The sequence below is a fragment of the Talpa occidentalis genome, unplaced genomic scaffold (assembly GCF_014898055.3).
Source record: "Talpa occidentalis isolate TD23 unplaced genomic scaffold, MPIMG_talOcc4v2.1 talOcc4.16, whole genome shotgun sequence".
Classification (NCBI taxonomy): domain Eukaryota; kingdom Metazoa; phylum Chordata; class Mammalia; order Eulipotyphla; family Talpidae; genus Talpa; species Talpa occidentalis.
Window position 1 is genome coordinate 51824624 of NW_023601653.1, and position 16868 is coordinate 51841491.

Here is a 16868-nt window from a genome sequence, read left to right on the forward strand (position 1 = left end):
ACAGTCTCCCCACAACAGTCATAGTCATTGGGAGGGGCTTCAATAAAGTTATGATTGTCTAAATTCTGTGCATTGTCCAGTAAGTTGGAAAAAATAATAATTTTATATTAGAATTTAATGAATCAAGGATGTGTATCATAATATAGGATAGACTCTGAAAGAATACTATCGGAATGTCATGTTTATGACATGACATATGTTATATTTTCATTATCATTCAGCTCAAAATATATTCTAATTTTCATTGTGATATCTTCTTTATACATGAATTATTTGGGGAGAATGCATCAGACAAAGTAGGTTTATTTCAGGAATGCAAGATTGGTTTGAGCTATAAAAATTAATAAAGTGAAAATTTGTATAACTTTCTCAATAGATACGAAAAGAACTTGATAAAATTCAATGCCCACATATGAACAAAGTTTAGAACATTAGCATTAGGAAAACTCTCCTTATTCTGACAAATGGTATCCAGCCACTTAGGGCCCTGAACTAAAAGAAAAAATTGGAAAATAAATGAATACAACTGATTGTTTAGGATTAGAAGTGATCTAGGTCTTTATTTAGAAGTTTGGTGATATTTTTATAACTATAGATAAACCATCATACCTTAATTCTTGTTTACATCAGTTAGCCTAGTCTCAACTTGATTTCACTTGTACCCACAATCTGTAGGAACCTAGCATCAGTGCTAGGGTGCGGACTTACTGTAGCTGGTCAATTCTAGGAACATCTCAGGCAGACATAGCTAATCACCTCCTCTAAAATATTGGTCCTTTGACACAAGACCCATGGGTCCAGGGACACCTAGACAGATGTCCACCAAGAGTAAAGCCTTTTTTTCTCAGTCTCTGCTGCAGCCTGGTAGGACCCCGTGTCTGCAATGAATATATGGAAGGTGTGAGGAAATTGTGCCCGTGATATGGATCATGCTCTGGGAGTGTGTGTTCCCCATGCCTCCCGCATGCCATCATGGCAGAGGGGGAGGGCCATCTCTCTGTCAGAGGGAGCCCCATGTTAAGGATGGAAAATCCCCCTAAAAGGCTCTGTGCTGGTGCATCTCCAGACTATTTACTATTAAGTGAGAGAGGTGATCTTGTGTTAGCTGCTGTTCAGTTGTGTCTTAACCACATGGCCTACAGCATCACTTTCAGTTAGTATCATTTAATAGACTACTGTTAAAAAGAGAAGGAAATCACAGCCAGGAGGAGCATCTTTAAAAATTAGGTACATTTGAACATAGAATGAAGATTAGATGCAGACAAGTCACTGTTCTTTGCTTATGTGTATTGTGGTTGATGATATAAACACAGACAAGACAAATATGGCAAAATACTAATGACTTAACCTGGGTGATAAGTAGACAGATTTGGTTGTATTCTGTCAGACTTTCTGTGTGTTTGAAATTTTTCACAATGAAAATTTGATGAAGAAGACAGTTGTTTTTGATGGAATGTGGTAGCATGTGGAGCTGTTGGGATGCAGAGGCCAGGCACCCAGCTCAGCTGCTGGCATGGCTGTCAGGAAGGCTGCAGAGCCTCAGGACAAAGCACACTGGTGTGTGTGGCATTACACAGCCGTCCTGCCCCTACAGAGGATGCACTTTCTTCTTGCTGAGATTAGTTGCCAGATTGTGGACACCTTTGTCAGTTTTCTTCTGTGACTCAAGTAAAATGCAGAAACCAGACTGAAGAGCGTGTTCTACGGGCACTGTTTTAAGCGGAAGTGTGGGTATGCAATGCTCTCTATCCGTCATCTGTGATCCACACTGCACCCTTTACTGGGGTTCATTTTAATTGTGGACTCTGCAGCTGCCACGGTCTCCCCTGAGGGTATTTCTCTAGTAATAATAATAATAGTAGTGTTATTTTGTTCCTGAGGGCTGCAGAGTCACACTATAAAACCCATCTATTAGGAAATAATGAAACTAGAACATAAATGATATTGTGCAGGAGTAAAACATTCAAAATCTCATTAGTGTAAGCTTCTTATTAAGACCACATTTATGGAATTTTACTTTAATCAGTCTGTCGGCATTTATTCACCACAGCTCAATAGCCTGACTTGTCTGGGATCACAGTATTTTTTTCCCTGAAAAATCCTTTTCACCTTACTCAGTCCTTATTGGTAACAAGTTTGAAATAAACTTTTTCTCTGTATCCTTCATATTAGGATTTGTTCTGTTTATTGATATTTAAATTTGTACTGTATTGTTTAAATTTATCAGATTGAGAATTTGAAATGTTGAATGTGACATCTCTATGGGTAGATTTTAATTTAATATTATTTTTATATATTCACATATATGAAAGAATTATTCAATAATGTAACTATTAGAAATTATATGCATTGGTGTGTAGAAAATTTTAAACAAAAAAGTCTGTTTATCCTGAGGAGTAGAAAAGGTCAATTACTTGGATCTCTTGTAATCAGACTGAGTAGAAAATAATTGCTTCAAGTAATACTTTGCAGAATGACAAGGATTTCTGTCTAATTTTTTCTTATCACAGAGTAGCATCAAACCTTAGTAGCTTTTCTATAAAATGAAAATTATATCACATATTCAAGGGCACTGAACATATTCTGTTACTGACTTTTGGAAAATTTAGAGTTAATATCACCATATTGTGCAGGACATTTTTTAAAAGAATAGAGAGTGTGAACCATTGATGCGTCTCTTCTTACAGTTGGAATAAAGGTTTCTTTAATAACTATACAAAGAATTCCAATATATTTAGTCCTAGTGACAAAACAATTGGGTAACTTCATGACTAGCTCTTTTATTTCAAAATATTTTAACATTACAAAACAGAGTATATTAAAGTAATTGTCCTTCAGTTATGAAAGATTAGAGTCTCATTTATGGAAATGTGTGTCACTGATGGTTCATTTTTTCACACAAGTAAGAAGTATCATGTCAGAAAGTCAAAGTATTCAGATTAAAGTCACTAGGTACTAAATGTTTCAGGTTCAAATAACTCAAGAAATTTCCATCACCTGCAGAATTGAAATTACCATCACCCACAGAATTACTACTGATAATCCTGTCATTAAATTTTGAGAAATTATAGACAGGAATTTTCTATGAATGCTTTTAATCTTAAAGTACAGTACGTTGCGAAAGAACAAGTTTGCACGGCGTATTTCACAACCTTCATTCTCAAGTTAGTGTGTCTGGAAGAATATACATAAAATATTTACAAGGTGTGTTTCATGCCAACAAATTGCTCCAGAAGATGAGAGAGGTGATGAACTGGATTCTTCTTCTCTCTAAGCCACTGTCTTCAGGAAGGAAAACATCTCAGCAACCTTTTTATATGCCAGGTCTTTAACTCACTATTTAGAAAGTTCTCTGATGTGCCAAATAACATCTTGACTCATTGGATTCAGAAACCTATTACTGATAAAGAAAATCACTGCACTAATCATGGCACCAGGAATCTTTGTTAATCTTCCTCAGGTCACATTTTCACAACCAACTTCTGGATATCATTTCTTAGAAATCAAATACTAGGAATTTAGCTTGATCATTCTTCCTTTCAGCTTACAGAGAAAAAGGGTTAGGCAGAACTGAGTTTTCCCAACAGCTGTTTTTTTTTTTTTTTTTTTTTTAAATTCCAGAGCATCTTGTGGTTGTCTCTACCTAGAATATTATTTTGCTTCTTTTTCATCTCTGAGCTAGAGCTAATGTGTACTTGAGATCATTCCACTTACCTCTATTCTGGTTTGATACATTAGTTTACTATGTAAAAGTTGTATTTAACAAAATGACTGTCAATCCTGTGTTAAGTGTATGGATGTAAGGGAGCCCACCCTTTTTGTCACCTCCTCTGTCACCAGGATAGAGTTGGCAAAAATGGCAGGTGTTCAGCATCTGTTTCTGTCCACCTCCTCATGCACCCCTCCTCAAGCAGCCTGATTCCTGTGCTTCCTTCCACTCTTTGTCATCTGGAAGTGGAGGGAGCATTTGAGGAATTTTACATACTAGTAAATTACTCTAAAACCTCAATATCTTAAAAATATACCTTCCACATAGATATTCCTTCTCTCACAGTTTTGATGACTTATGTCTTGAAATATGTTTCTTTTTAAAATGATTCCTTGAAAAGTTGGTCTTAAAACCAAATAATACTTTTCAAGTGGTTTTTAAACCACTTGGTTCAAATTACCATTAAATATTATCCCTAAACCTTAGATTTCTCCTTCATGAAAGATAATCCTTTTGTTATTTATTCCAGGATTTGCTTAGATGGAGAAGATCAATGTTTAGAATATTGGACTGAATTCCTAACCCATTATCTTTCTTTCTTTCTCTTTCTCTTTCTTTTTCTTTTCTCTTTTATTTTATTTATTTATTTATTTATTTATTTTTTGGTATTTGCAGGGACCAAGAAAAAAAGGAAAACTGAGTTACAAAAGTAATAGTCAGTCAGCTCAACCTTTAAAGGTGAGTACTACCTTTGCTTTCTGCCGAAAAATAATGACTAAAATAATTTGCAGATAGAATTTTAAGAACCATCAAAATATGTTTTGTTCTCATATACCCTGCAGTCACTAATTTTGTTACACATTGATGTGATTTTTAAACCATAAGTTTTTGTCTTCCCTGTTGTATATTAAATTTTCTAGAATGGGAAACAAGGAAATATCACATCTTTGCTTTTTTGCCCCGTATCATCCTTTCCTTGTTGATAAGCAGGTAAGAGAGACCGAAATCCAAAGTAATTTCAAATACTCAAAAAATAATTCTGCAACTAACTCTGCCAATATATTCTAATTCATGTGAGCAGCATTATTAACAGTATAACAGAAGTGGTTCTAGCTAGAGTCTGCAGATGCTCTATCAATGTGTATCTTCCAAGACCGTGGAGATTAGAAATTCTGACCTCTGCTGTCCAGCTGATGAATAGCCTGTGTCTTTTAACAGTCACTTCCTACATTGCCTCATCTGTTCGGTGATGGTATCAACATCTCAGTAATTGAGGAAGCTCTCCATGGCTTTCTGGTTTCTAAGAGCTGATGACGCCGTGATTTGGTTGCTCAGGGAGTCTTTCTGGTCAGTGTCCTCCTCTACCTGACTTACTTTTGTTCCCCAAGCTCCTGAACTATCCATTTAATATGTTTTCTTGCTCTTTTTCTGACTTATGAAACCTTAGATTTATCCCTTGGTTTAAGACTAAAGCTACTATGTCCACCCAACCCCTAATTTGTTAGCATTCTGGTCTCTGCTTTCAGAAATGACTTAATTTTACTTCTCCACACAGCCTGCTGACCTTTCCTCATCCCCCAATCACCCACATCTGTGAACCAACCTGTCAGGTTTTCTGTGATTGCTCAGCTGCCCAATTTCTTTCAGCTTATCCCTCTCTAAATTTTCCCTAATCGTCATCAGCTATTTTTCTGAAGGTCACCTACTCTTCTTCAGGTCTACTCTCTCCATCTCTGTAACATCATCACCCTTAAGCTTCCTGCTTCCTAAAAATGTGAGGCCCACCACCTCCCTATTTTTTCTGAGAAGCTTTATGGACAGCTTCTATAAGACAATGGGAATATAAAGGGATTCATCCCAACCACTTCATTTAAGATCAAAGGAACTAAATCTGCACCAACAACTTCCCAAAATATACCTGGTGATCAACCACAGACCCCAAAACTAAACCTGGGCCTTGGAACTGCTGAGAGGCTAGCCTTGGGCCCCAGGGAGATAATTCCTGTCCCTAGACTTCTGAGTTCTGCATCCACTGGACCTGGGGGTAGTGGAAAAGCAAAGGATGGGGTCTGAAATCTGCCACAGACGTTAGCAGCCAGCACTTCTGCAAGTCAGTTCCCTTTATTCCTTACAGACAGAGGGGAATTAGCCTGAATCCCGAATCTGCATGAATTGGAACATAATTGCATATGAGCTGGCACATTATTATATAGCAAAACAAGAATTCTTTTTGGTGAAAAAAAATTGTTTTGAGTCCTCTCATTGTTTAATGAGTAACATGATTTTGGCACAGGTTTTTAGCCTCTGCTGGTCTTCCTTGGTTATTTTGCTTAACTGCAACAGTCACAAATTTGTTCATTAATCCTCTCTGGGGGACACTCACTAGTAGGTCTGATTTGTTGGTTTGTTTTTACCCACCCTGTTTTGAAAAATTCTAGTCCTCTTAAGGCTGTCTTCTTTCCTGAGAGCAAAATTTGACTTCTGTGAAGGAATGAGTTCTCTATTGCAGTCAGCTCTGAGCCTGGCGTGTCTGCACATAGATTCTTGTTCAGAGACAAAGTCTTCATTCAGTTCTCATTGGTATTCGTGGCCATTCCTTGAGGCTTGTCACATTACACACTTGTATAGCATTCCACGATTTTCAGATTACCTTGTTTGAGCCTAGCTGGGTGGGCTGATAGTATATCTCCATTTTATGGTTGAAGAAACTTTAGCTCAGTGAGATGAAGTGACTTTCCCAAAGGCACACAGATAGTCAGAGGCAGAGTTTAGACGAGAATCCTAGTGTGAAGCCAGGGCTCTTCCACACCGCTCTGCCAATCAAACACTAAGATCATCTTTGTCTTATTTTGCTCCTCAAACTTGTTAAAAAGGAAAAAGCACCACAGAAGTAGGACTAGAAAAGATGCTTTTATTCACCACCACTGACAAAAAAGAGTTGGTTACAGGAGAATGCTAAGACTGCTCTATCCAGCAACAAAGAATCAGATCCTGTTTCCAAAATTGCTAATTTAACAGAATGCCAATTATTGGTTCAAACACAGCAAATTAAAGTTCAGTCTCAGGCGTCTTTGACTGCTAATCACATTTCTATGCTACAACTAATTAAAACCACACAGCTGTACTTAGAGTCACAGCTCTCAGATGTTCCTTTTCCCAGTAACTTGCAAGGAGTGTGTGGGAGTTCTGTTGGGTGTCTATGGACCGGAAAGGTGGGTGCTGCCACAGGTTGCCTCCGGTATAGAACTTTCCACAAGTTAGAGAACTCTGGAGAGGGTAGATCATTTCCCTTATATCTGCCACCTGCCATGTGCACTACTAGAGTTGCTCAGAGACTCTCAAGAACGTAGATTAAGAGGGGAGAAGGAGCATAAATGGAACTCGGGGGCCTCCCTGGTGGTGCAAGGGTTTAAGACACAGCCTATGAAGCTGTCTGCAGTCACTGCAGCACGAGTTCGATCCCCAGCCAGGACAATACCCTGACTTGTCTGCTACTCACCTCAGCAATGTATTTCAGTGGATCTGCCTATTCTGTTCCCCACTCTCTCTCTCTCTCTTTCTCTCTGATGAATCCTCTCATCCTCCCGCACCTCTGGCCTGTACCCCAGTTCTTGTATGGATAAATAAATATTTTTTTAAAAAAAGAAAAAAGAAATGGAACTTGGCCCCTATCAATAGCACTGTCCTCAAGGACCTAGGAATAAAGACCCAAACTGCAAACATGTAATATTAACTTTAGAACCATCTATCCCCAAGATAGTATAGGTAGGTAAACAATTGACAAATAAATAAAACTGAAGGGGGAAAAGTTCTCATACCCAGGAGCACTAGTGTATGGTACTCCTCTCTCCTAATCTAGTGTGCTGATGAGTCTTTTCCTTATACTTCTCTTACTGTTCTGCATATTCCAAACTGGGGTGTCCTTCCAGCCTCCAAGGACCCTGCCTTGAGGCCCTGACAAAATTCCGCCAGATTTATTTCCTCTTCTGGGGCCAGTTTTTGTGAGTGAGAGTCAGTATTTAACCCCCTGAAAAGAAGGGCTAATATTTAATATTACTTAAATTGATACCTTGCTAAAGGAATTTCGAATGTTTAATGGTTAAACGTTCTGGTGTCAGTGTTTTCTGCCTAAATGTTGTTTATTCTTTCTATCTCCTTAATTGATATCTTTCTCACTCCTCCAAGTGATCTGTAGCCAAAATTCTTCAGTGAGTTGAAGTTTCATGAATATTTGCGTCCCACAATCTCCTTTCTTCAAAGTTTGTCAGGCGCCCCATTCCACTGCGTGGCAGCTAGGGAGATGGAGTGGAAAGACCTTAAATCTGGATGCCTGACTGTACTAGGTCAGAGGAGGCCACAGAGAAAACTGCTTGATGCAAACACAAACGTGCCAGCCCTCTTCCCATGCAGAGGGACAGAGAGAATGTCTCAGGCGGAGTGGCCCCTGCTGAGAGCCTAGAGGGGACTCAAGTTAGTTACACGCAGAAAAAGCTGCTTTTTCCAATGACATGTTCATGTATGTTACTTGATGTATTTTAAACCTAGGACATATCTTAGATATTCAATGGAAAAGATAATTTGGTACTAAAGGGTGAGAATATGTAGAAATGGATCATTAAACTGGTTAGTCCAAGACCATTTGGATCTTCATATTTTCATCTCTCCTGTAGCTGTCCTGTATCCATGATTATGTTCAAGATCTGCTACGTCCAGGGCTGAATTTCAGATTCCCAGGAAGGAAAGATTGTGACCATCTCTACTGTTGATCACTGTCCCATTTCAGCACACTCACAATATGTACATATTTCACATAAAAAAAATCCCTGTTTTGGTTGTTTTGTGCAGGTCAGCAAAAAGCCTAGAGATCAAAAGGATGACGGATGTGGCCCAGCCAGCCCATCATACAACAGAGGAAGCTGCAGCAAGCAAGAACATGGTTTCATCTAGAAAAGAGAATTCCTCGGGACTTTACTGTAACCATTTCTTAAAGAAGGTGTGAAAAAGAAGAGAAGTGAAACACTTGTTTCCTAGGCTGCCAAGAAGAAAAGCATGGGTGATAAACAAACCACTGGTCTTCATTTAATGCACATAAAGTTCCCAATCACGAATGTCAGTTTTGTCTACCCTGCCCCATTGTAAGGTCTAGAACCCGTGCTATGTCTGCAGATGCATTTCCCAAAACCTTGTGTTTCAGGGATTCTGAATCTTGAGGCCTGATTCTGTACACTTGCAATCTGTCTCCTTAAAGTATGGGTTAATTTAGCTTCCTCGAAACTGGAAGTAATAATAGGTGAGGTTTCTATGGAGTAACTAGTTGGAAGTTTTTAAACCCACCCATAGGTACCTCAGATTCAGCCAAAATAGTCTCCTCTTCCTGCCTGTGATACTACATCCCATGGACAGGAAATACCAAAGGGCTAAGGATCTTTTAATTAAATAATGTGATGGAACAACCCTTTTAAAAGCCATTCATTCTCCCTCCTTTTTCTTTAGCTGTCTTATTCTATATCTATCAAGAGATAGAAGTCAAAAAAAAATAATGAAATGCACTCTTAAATGCTGACCCTGAGGCCTCCCCGGTGGCGCAGTGGTTGAGCGCTGGTTTGCGAAGCTGCCCGCGGCCTCTGCAGCGCCGGTTCAATCCCCGGCTGCTCCCCGGCCACCGGAGGCAGGTCCCACATGGCGCGCAGACCTCTCCTGCCGCCCGCTGCTCCCCTCAGCAGTGTACTTCGGTCCTTCTGCCTGCTCTGCTCCCCGCTCTGGCTCTGGTGAATTCTCTCACCCTCCCGCGCTTCTGACTGTACCCAGTGCTTGTATAAATAAATAAATAAATCTTTTTTTAAAAAAAATTGCTGACCCTGTTTGCATGTCTGATTGCTTCAGTTTCTGAAAACAAATCCTGTCTATACCTGTGGCTCTGCTTAATTTAAACAGATCTATTGTATTTATATAGCACACGCAGGAAGATGGGGCATGTGCAGTCTTGGAATGTGAAGAGGAAGAAGAAAGGTGAGGACGTTTTCCTATGTTTAGAAAAATAAAAGCCAAATAACTCAACAACCCACCAGTGGTGACCACTGAATTCATTTTACTACATCTAAACACCAAGCTAAACTTACTCTAATTTTAAGGTCGTATGCCCGGGGACTCAAACATGCACTGTACTCCCCTGTTCATTGCAGCTTTAGTCAAGTAGCCAAAAGGTGGTGGCCACCATGTCCATGAGATGAATGGATGTTTAAAGTGTGGTGTGCACTTGCAACAGCACATTATTCATTAAAAATGAAACTCTAGTAGATGCTACAACGTGGATAAAGTTTGGAGATATTATTATGCTTGGTGGACTAAGCCAGGCAGAAATAGGACATGTACTCTAATACTCCATCGATCTAGGTAGTAGAATAAGCCAATTCATAGAAATGGATAATAAAAGTTTTCTAGGGACCAGGGAAAGGTAGGGATGGGGACTTACTGTTGACAAATTGTGGGTGTACACGGCTCCTTTCAAATTAGACAAGAGCAGGACACTTGATGGCCCTAGGGCAATGGGTCTACAACACGAGGTATGACCAGGACCACCTGGGGGGGGGGGCATTGACTGATGTACTTTGCATCCCAGGGGCTGATCAGTAGAACGCCTTGTCAATAAGATTGGAGCCATGGGTGGGGATCAGGAGTATGTCAGCAGACTCACCCTCCCTAAAACCCTAAATCTAGTATTCAGGTTGACCCACCCTTTTTTCCTCAAAAAAAAAAAAAAAAAAAAAAAAAAAAAAAGACCAGTATCTTGCTCTTGAGTAGCATCCTGCACCCAGCATCCTGCATCCTACAGCCTGCTCCAATACTCCTGTTTATTTTATCACTGTGGTGTTGCTGACACAAGTATAGAATCTTGCATCAGCTTAATGAAAAAGTTCTAGAAATGGATAGTGATGCTGGTGCACAACATTGTGAATGTGCTTAATGCCACTGAATTGTGTACTTAAAAATAGTTAAAATGGTTTAAAAAAAAACTCTAGTAAAATATGATTAGTAGTTCCAAGATGAAAAAATATTTATCCTCCTGAAGCATCTGAGAAGACGTCGATTTTCTCACCAAATAATTTGTCATATACTTTTTGGTTTGATATAAAGAGCAGATTACGTCATGGAGATGACCGGACATGCAGGCAGGCTGTCCTCCCCCTGAAGCCACAGCCAGAGAAAACTTATAAGCAAACAAGACTCCAGTGCGCATCACGCCAGGACAGGGTGTCCCAGGAGGATGTGTCTCTGAAGGTTGGTGGCTAGGGGTTCGGGGCTGTGTGTGTGTGTGGAGATACCGGTCTGCACCCCAGGGTGCCAGACAGGGTCCCTGGCCCCATGATAGAAACAGCATTCACAACGTAACCAGCAACCTAAATAGTTTCTAGTCTCCAGGCCACGCTGAGGCATTGTTTCCTCATTCTTTGCACACTTAGGCGTAGACTTGTGTATTTTCGGAAAACTGTCGATAGCACCTTAAGGCACTTGGAACCATTAGGAATGATCTTTGAGTCACATGTTGACTAAATTGTGTCGCCTGTGCTGCCTTTTTCTTGGTTACTATAGAAACTGTGTCGTCGCCGGCGTTGTGAGGAGACTGTGAGGACACGTGAACGTACACGATGGAAGTGAACTTATTTTATGACTTAATTCTTTCCAGCTGTCTCCATCTGTTATTATCATGTTCTCATCGGGCTATCACACCCACCTAACGGGCTCTGATTGCTAGTCGGGAAGCAATCTCACCTGTATCAGAGGCACCCCTCCCACCCCAGCCCTGAGCTCCTCCAAACCTGCGCCCGCCTTCCTCCCTCAAAGATTTGCAACAGAAACAGAGAAGTGGCATGTGAGGTTCAGATGTTTCCAATTATCCTCCTCATGTGGGGCAGGCAGAGGTTTCTTAAATCCAAAGCATGTTTCAACTCAAATAGTTTTCCTTGTTATTTGAAGACTGTAGTTTCAGCTACAAGTCTGATTCGTGGACACTTCATCAATAACTTAATATCTCCTCTGAGCTCCTCAACACAATCGTTTCCTCTCTGGGTGGTCAAAACGATGGTACATTTAAGTACCGCTGACTTTTGTGAGGCACACTCTTAGAAAGAATATAACCTTTTGTCCTTACCAAGAAAAGCGGTAAATGCTCAGTGCTGGGATTTGCAGTAGATTCCTTGTTGGTGACATCACTGCCTCAGTCCGCAGCTGCCTCAACTCTCTTCCCCCTCAGAGACCAGCAGTCCCGCTCCAGGAGGCACAGGTGGGGGAAGTTAGACCCACCTCTGCTGCTGTAAGTCACCAACTGCCTAAATGTTAATTCTCAAACAAAACTCTTCAGGAGATTAAGAGAAAGAATGTGGTTTGGAGCATTTTGTTTTCCTAAGTTTCTGTGAATGAAAGCTCTGAGGTTGATCCTTCAGGCTTCGGCAGCCTGAGATAGCAGGGAGCTCTAGCTGAGGGCCCCAGATATTAACCACTTACCAGAGTCGTGTGCACGTCAACAGCAGCTCTCTGCTTATTACTTCATAGGAATTGTGAGGATTGTTTCATAAAATATTTGAGTAATGAGCATTGTTACTTAATATTCATGTTTAGGGAAACGTTTAACTACAAATGGGTGAAATGGATGAATTGCAAGAAATCCAAGACTTTTTGTATCACTGAAAACTCCCCAGAATAGGTGAACAGTTTAAGCCATACCTCTGCACTCCCTAGCATGCTCCACTGTGCACTCGCTCACTCGCTCTCTCTCACATACACACACACACTTTATGATTTTGGCAGGAAACAGTGAAAGAAAGGATTAAAGAATAAACATTGTTCTGATGATGAAGTGTTTTTGGTTAATTGCCAATAAGCTTTGAAGAGAAATCCAATTTTTCAGATCAGTATCAGGGCCAGAACCCTTTCAGGGGTAAACTACTACTCTTGGCATGTGATCCAAGTTCCAGTAGAGGAGTCCCTAGAATCTAACCATCTGAGTAAGCTATAAATATGTAGTAACAATATGACTTTGTGCTTAAGATAATATAAATGGTGACTGCTCAATCATTATGTCTATGAAAATACTGTCTTGAACAATTTCTATATTTCTATATAGATATATTCATAATGCGTTCATATTGGTTGGAATTCATGGTAAGATAAACCAGATACCAGTAGGAATTTTGTTTTATTTTTAGAGAAGTTTTACTTTTCTCATATTGTGCTTTTCTTAGGCTAAAGATAGTTTCAGTTTGTTGAATGCCATGAAATGAGCAGTCTGTTACTTATATTTTACAGCAATGAGAAAATGTAAACATTTTGGAATTGTTTGGAAACAGTGGAGTCTGTTTTGATTAGATTGTGCATGTGTCTGTATTATGGTCCTTAGACGGAGGGGGGAAGTTTCCTTTAATAAAGAGGTCAACATGATTACCAGGTAGCCTCATTTTGCCTTAATATCAACAGATTATAAAGGTGAGTAATCATATTCTTACCAACCTTCTACCTATATCTACATATTTTATATTAGTGAACTGATAATTTGAGATTATATTTAGAAGGAAGAACATACTCTTGTGTTGATGGTAGTTTCTTCTGTTGTACAAAAGCTTTTCATTTTGTAGTCCCACTTGTTTAATTTTGCTTTTATTTCTTGTGCTATTGGAGTGAGTTCACCAAAGACATCTTTAAGGCCAATGTCAAAGAGCATATGGCCTGTTATCTTCTAAGCATTTTGTGATTTTTGGATCTGATCTTGAAAGTCTTCTGCTTTGAGTTAGTTTTGTGTATGGAGTTAGTTGTCTAGTTCATTCTTATGCTTGTGCTGTCCAGTTTTCCTACCACATTAATTGAAGAAACACTTTTTGCTTCATTGTTTGTTCTTGGCTCCTTTCTTATAAATTAATTGTCCATACATTGCGTGGGTTTATTCCTGGGATTTCAGTTCTGTTCCATTGATCTGTGTGTCTGTTTATGCCAATACCATGCTGTTTTGGTTACTGTTGCTGAGGTCAGTTTGAAGTCAGGGAATGTGAAACCTCCATTTTTGTCCTTTTGTTCAAAATTGTTTGATTATTCAAGGTCTCCTACAGTTCCAAGTAAATTTTATAATTTTTGTTCTATATTTATGAAGGATGCTATTGGGATTTTTGATAGTGGTTTTGCACTGAATCTCTATATTGCTTTAGGTAATATGATTGTGGCCTTGTCATTCTAAAACCTCCACTGTGTGTAACCACCAAGAAAATATATACTTCTTTTCAACTTGATCTTGCCTTTTAAAATTCAACTGGGAATGTTTGGCGCAATCTTTGAAAATAATGTACTCACCCAAATTCAGTTGGTAGATTCATGTTTCAAAGAACTGCATCCAAACAAGCAAGAATCTGTGCCCTCCTTATCTTTATCTGGGATATGTTGTGAGTTTAATTGAAACAAGGAAAATCTGGGCCCCCCTGGTGGCGCAAGGGGTCAAGCACAGCACTGTGAAGCCATCCACAGCCTCCGCAGCATGAGTTCAATCCCCTGTTGGCCAGGGAGCTACCCACATCATGCAGCAGACCTCTCCTGACTCGCTCGCTGCTCCCCTCAGCAGTGCATTTCAGTAGATCTGCCTGTTCTGCTCCCCACTCTGTCTATGGTGAATCCTCTCACCCCCCTGCACCTCTTGTATGCTTAAATAAATAAATCTTTAAAAAAAAAAAAAAAAAGAAAGAAAGAAGGAAAATCTGGTATGAAATGTTCCTGGAAGCAGTGTTGGCTCTGGAGTTTATATATTACCTCGTAATTCCTGATCCACCTTTCCGGAGCCCATCAATATCTTCCCCTCTTTTTTGAATCACTAATACCTGTGTAAATTTTCTGGTGATGTACCTTGAGGGCCTTGTAGTTGTCTTTAGTTTGTATTTCATGGTTATATATTTCCCCACCATGCATTTATAATCAGCAAATATTTCTTGAGCATCTACTCAAGAAATGCTAAGTAATGGCATTTTAAAATACATAGTTTGTGCCATAATGGAAGTCACAAACCAATGGGAAATATTATTGTAACAAAATATTTGTACTTCAGTAAAGCTAAATATAAAAATCCTGTGGGCTTTTCAGAGAATGGAGAATTCCAGCCAGGTGCATGGAGCTAATTTAAGAGACAGGTTAAGATTTTCCAGGCAAACAGAAAGAAAAGGTAGAAACTGAAGCATGTGCAGCAATGAATGAAGGGCTCTGGGTGTTTTTGAGAAAGGTCACTTGCTGTGTTGAGAGGATGGAATGAAAAGAAGGGGCATGGAAGTGGCAGACTGACTCAAACCACTGGTTTTGTGTTCTATATAGGAGGTGGTAATTTCACATACTCCTGGGGAAACTCAGAGCACACTGGATATTGAGAAAGGAAGATAGAATTTGTTCCATTTAATATGTGGTTATATTTCCAGGAAACCTTGACTTGTGCAAACTTGCTTTTTATAAGACTTCCTTTAAAAACTTTGTTTCCCAATGACAAAAAAAATATGGAGTTGAGCATTTCTAGCTACACACATATTGTTATAAAACCCAGACATTATTGGACAAATATGCTGTTTGATTACACCTAGCTTTGGCTGCAGAGTAAAGGTTTGTCTTTGCTCTCAGCACTGGCTTCCTAAAATTCTTCTCTCCTTCACATAGCCTAATAGTACAAAACATCCAAATAATCACAAAAGGCAGCCATGGTTAGTGTTGGGTGCTCCCTCCACACAGAAATTCAGTGGTAAGCCGTTATCAACCTGTACATTGTAACCCCCATTTCCTCATGAATAAATCACATATTATTAAAGGGAAAGAGAGGAGGTGTGAACTTATCTTGAATTATTCTAAGCATATGTTGTCAGATTTTCAAGTAAATGGGGGATGGGAAGATATTCTAATTGTTAAAAGTCTTGGGGAAATGTGCCAATAAGTTTTTTTTAATACAAATTTTATTTTTATATACCCCATACAATTGTGACCCCCTTATTTTGACCCCAGTCCCTCCCCGCCCCGCACCCCCCATAGAGTGTCTCTGGTACGTAGTTGTTTGTTGATTTTGATTTTCACTTTCTTATAGTTATTCTTTTTCCTGGTCCCTTATTTAAGTTTTCTAGATTCCTGCTATGAGTGAGACCATCTGGTATTTTTCTTTTTCTTTCTGGCTTATTTCGCTAAGCATGATCCCTTCCAGCGCCATCCATGTTGCTGCAAATTGCATGTATTTATCTTTTTTGAATGCTGAGTAATATTCCAAGGTGTATATGTACCACATCTTCTTGATCCAGTCATCTATTTTTGGGCATTTGGGTTGTTTCCAAAGCTTAGCTATTGTAAACAGTGCTGCTATAAACATAGGGGTGCAGGTGCCCTTTGGAATTGATGTTTCTGTGTCCTTTGGGTAAATACCTAGGAGTGGACTTGCTGGATCATATGGAAGCTCTATGTTTAGTAGGTCCAGAAATCTCCACACAGCTCTCCATAGTGGTTGGACCAGTTTGCACTCCCACCAACAGTGTAGGAGAGTTCCTTTTTCTCCACAACCTTGCCAACATTTGTTGTTGCTAGTTTTTTTAATATGTGCCATTCTAACTGGTGTAAGATGGTATCTCATGGTAGTTTTGATTTGCATTTCCCTGATGAAAAGTGATGTCGAACATTTTTTCATATGCCTGTTGACCATTTGCATTTCTTCTTCTTTTTAGCTTCTTTTTAGCTCTTCTGCCCATTTTTTGACTGGATTATTTTCTTTGTTTTTGTTGAGTCTCATCAGCTCTTTGCAGATTTTTGTGATCAGTCCTTTATCGTTAGTGTTGTGTGCAAAAATGTTCTCCCAGTAGGTGGGGTTTCTCTTTGTTTTTGTTATTGTCTCTTTTGCTGTGCAGAAGCTCTTTAATTTGATGTAGTCCCAGCTGTTTATCTTTGCCTTCACTATCACTGCTTTGGGTGATGTGTCTGTAAATATGTCTTTGATGTGCATATCATGTAGTGTTTCACCTATATTTCCTTCTATGTATTTTATGGTTTCAGGTCTTATGTCTAGTTCTTTAATCCATTTTGAGTTGGTTTTTGTGTATGGTGTGAGGTAGTAGTCAAGCTTCATTCTTTTGCATGTAGTGACCCAGTTTTCCCAGCACCATTTATTGAACAA

General features: G+C 39.4%; 1 protein-coding gene across 13 annotated transcripts in view; it reads left to right on the top strand.

Annotated features, from left to right (window-relative positions):
- Window positions 1-9208, top strand: part of LMNTD1 (lamin tail domain containing 1) — a 361980-nt gene extending 352772 nt beyond the window's left edge. For all 13 annotated transcript variants that reach the window (XM_054696350.1, XM_054696346.1, XM_054696356.1 and 10 more), the window contains 2 exons: window positions 4385-4447; window positions 8555-9208. In XM_054696350.1, coding sequence (XP_054552325.1) covers window positions 4385-4447; window positions 8555-8656 — 165 coding nt within the window. In that variant the 3' untranslated portion in view covers window positions 8657-9208. The remainder of the gene's footprint in view (window positions 1-4384; window positions 4448-8554) is intronic.
- Window positions 9209-16868: the final 7660 nt, after the last annotated feature.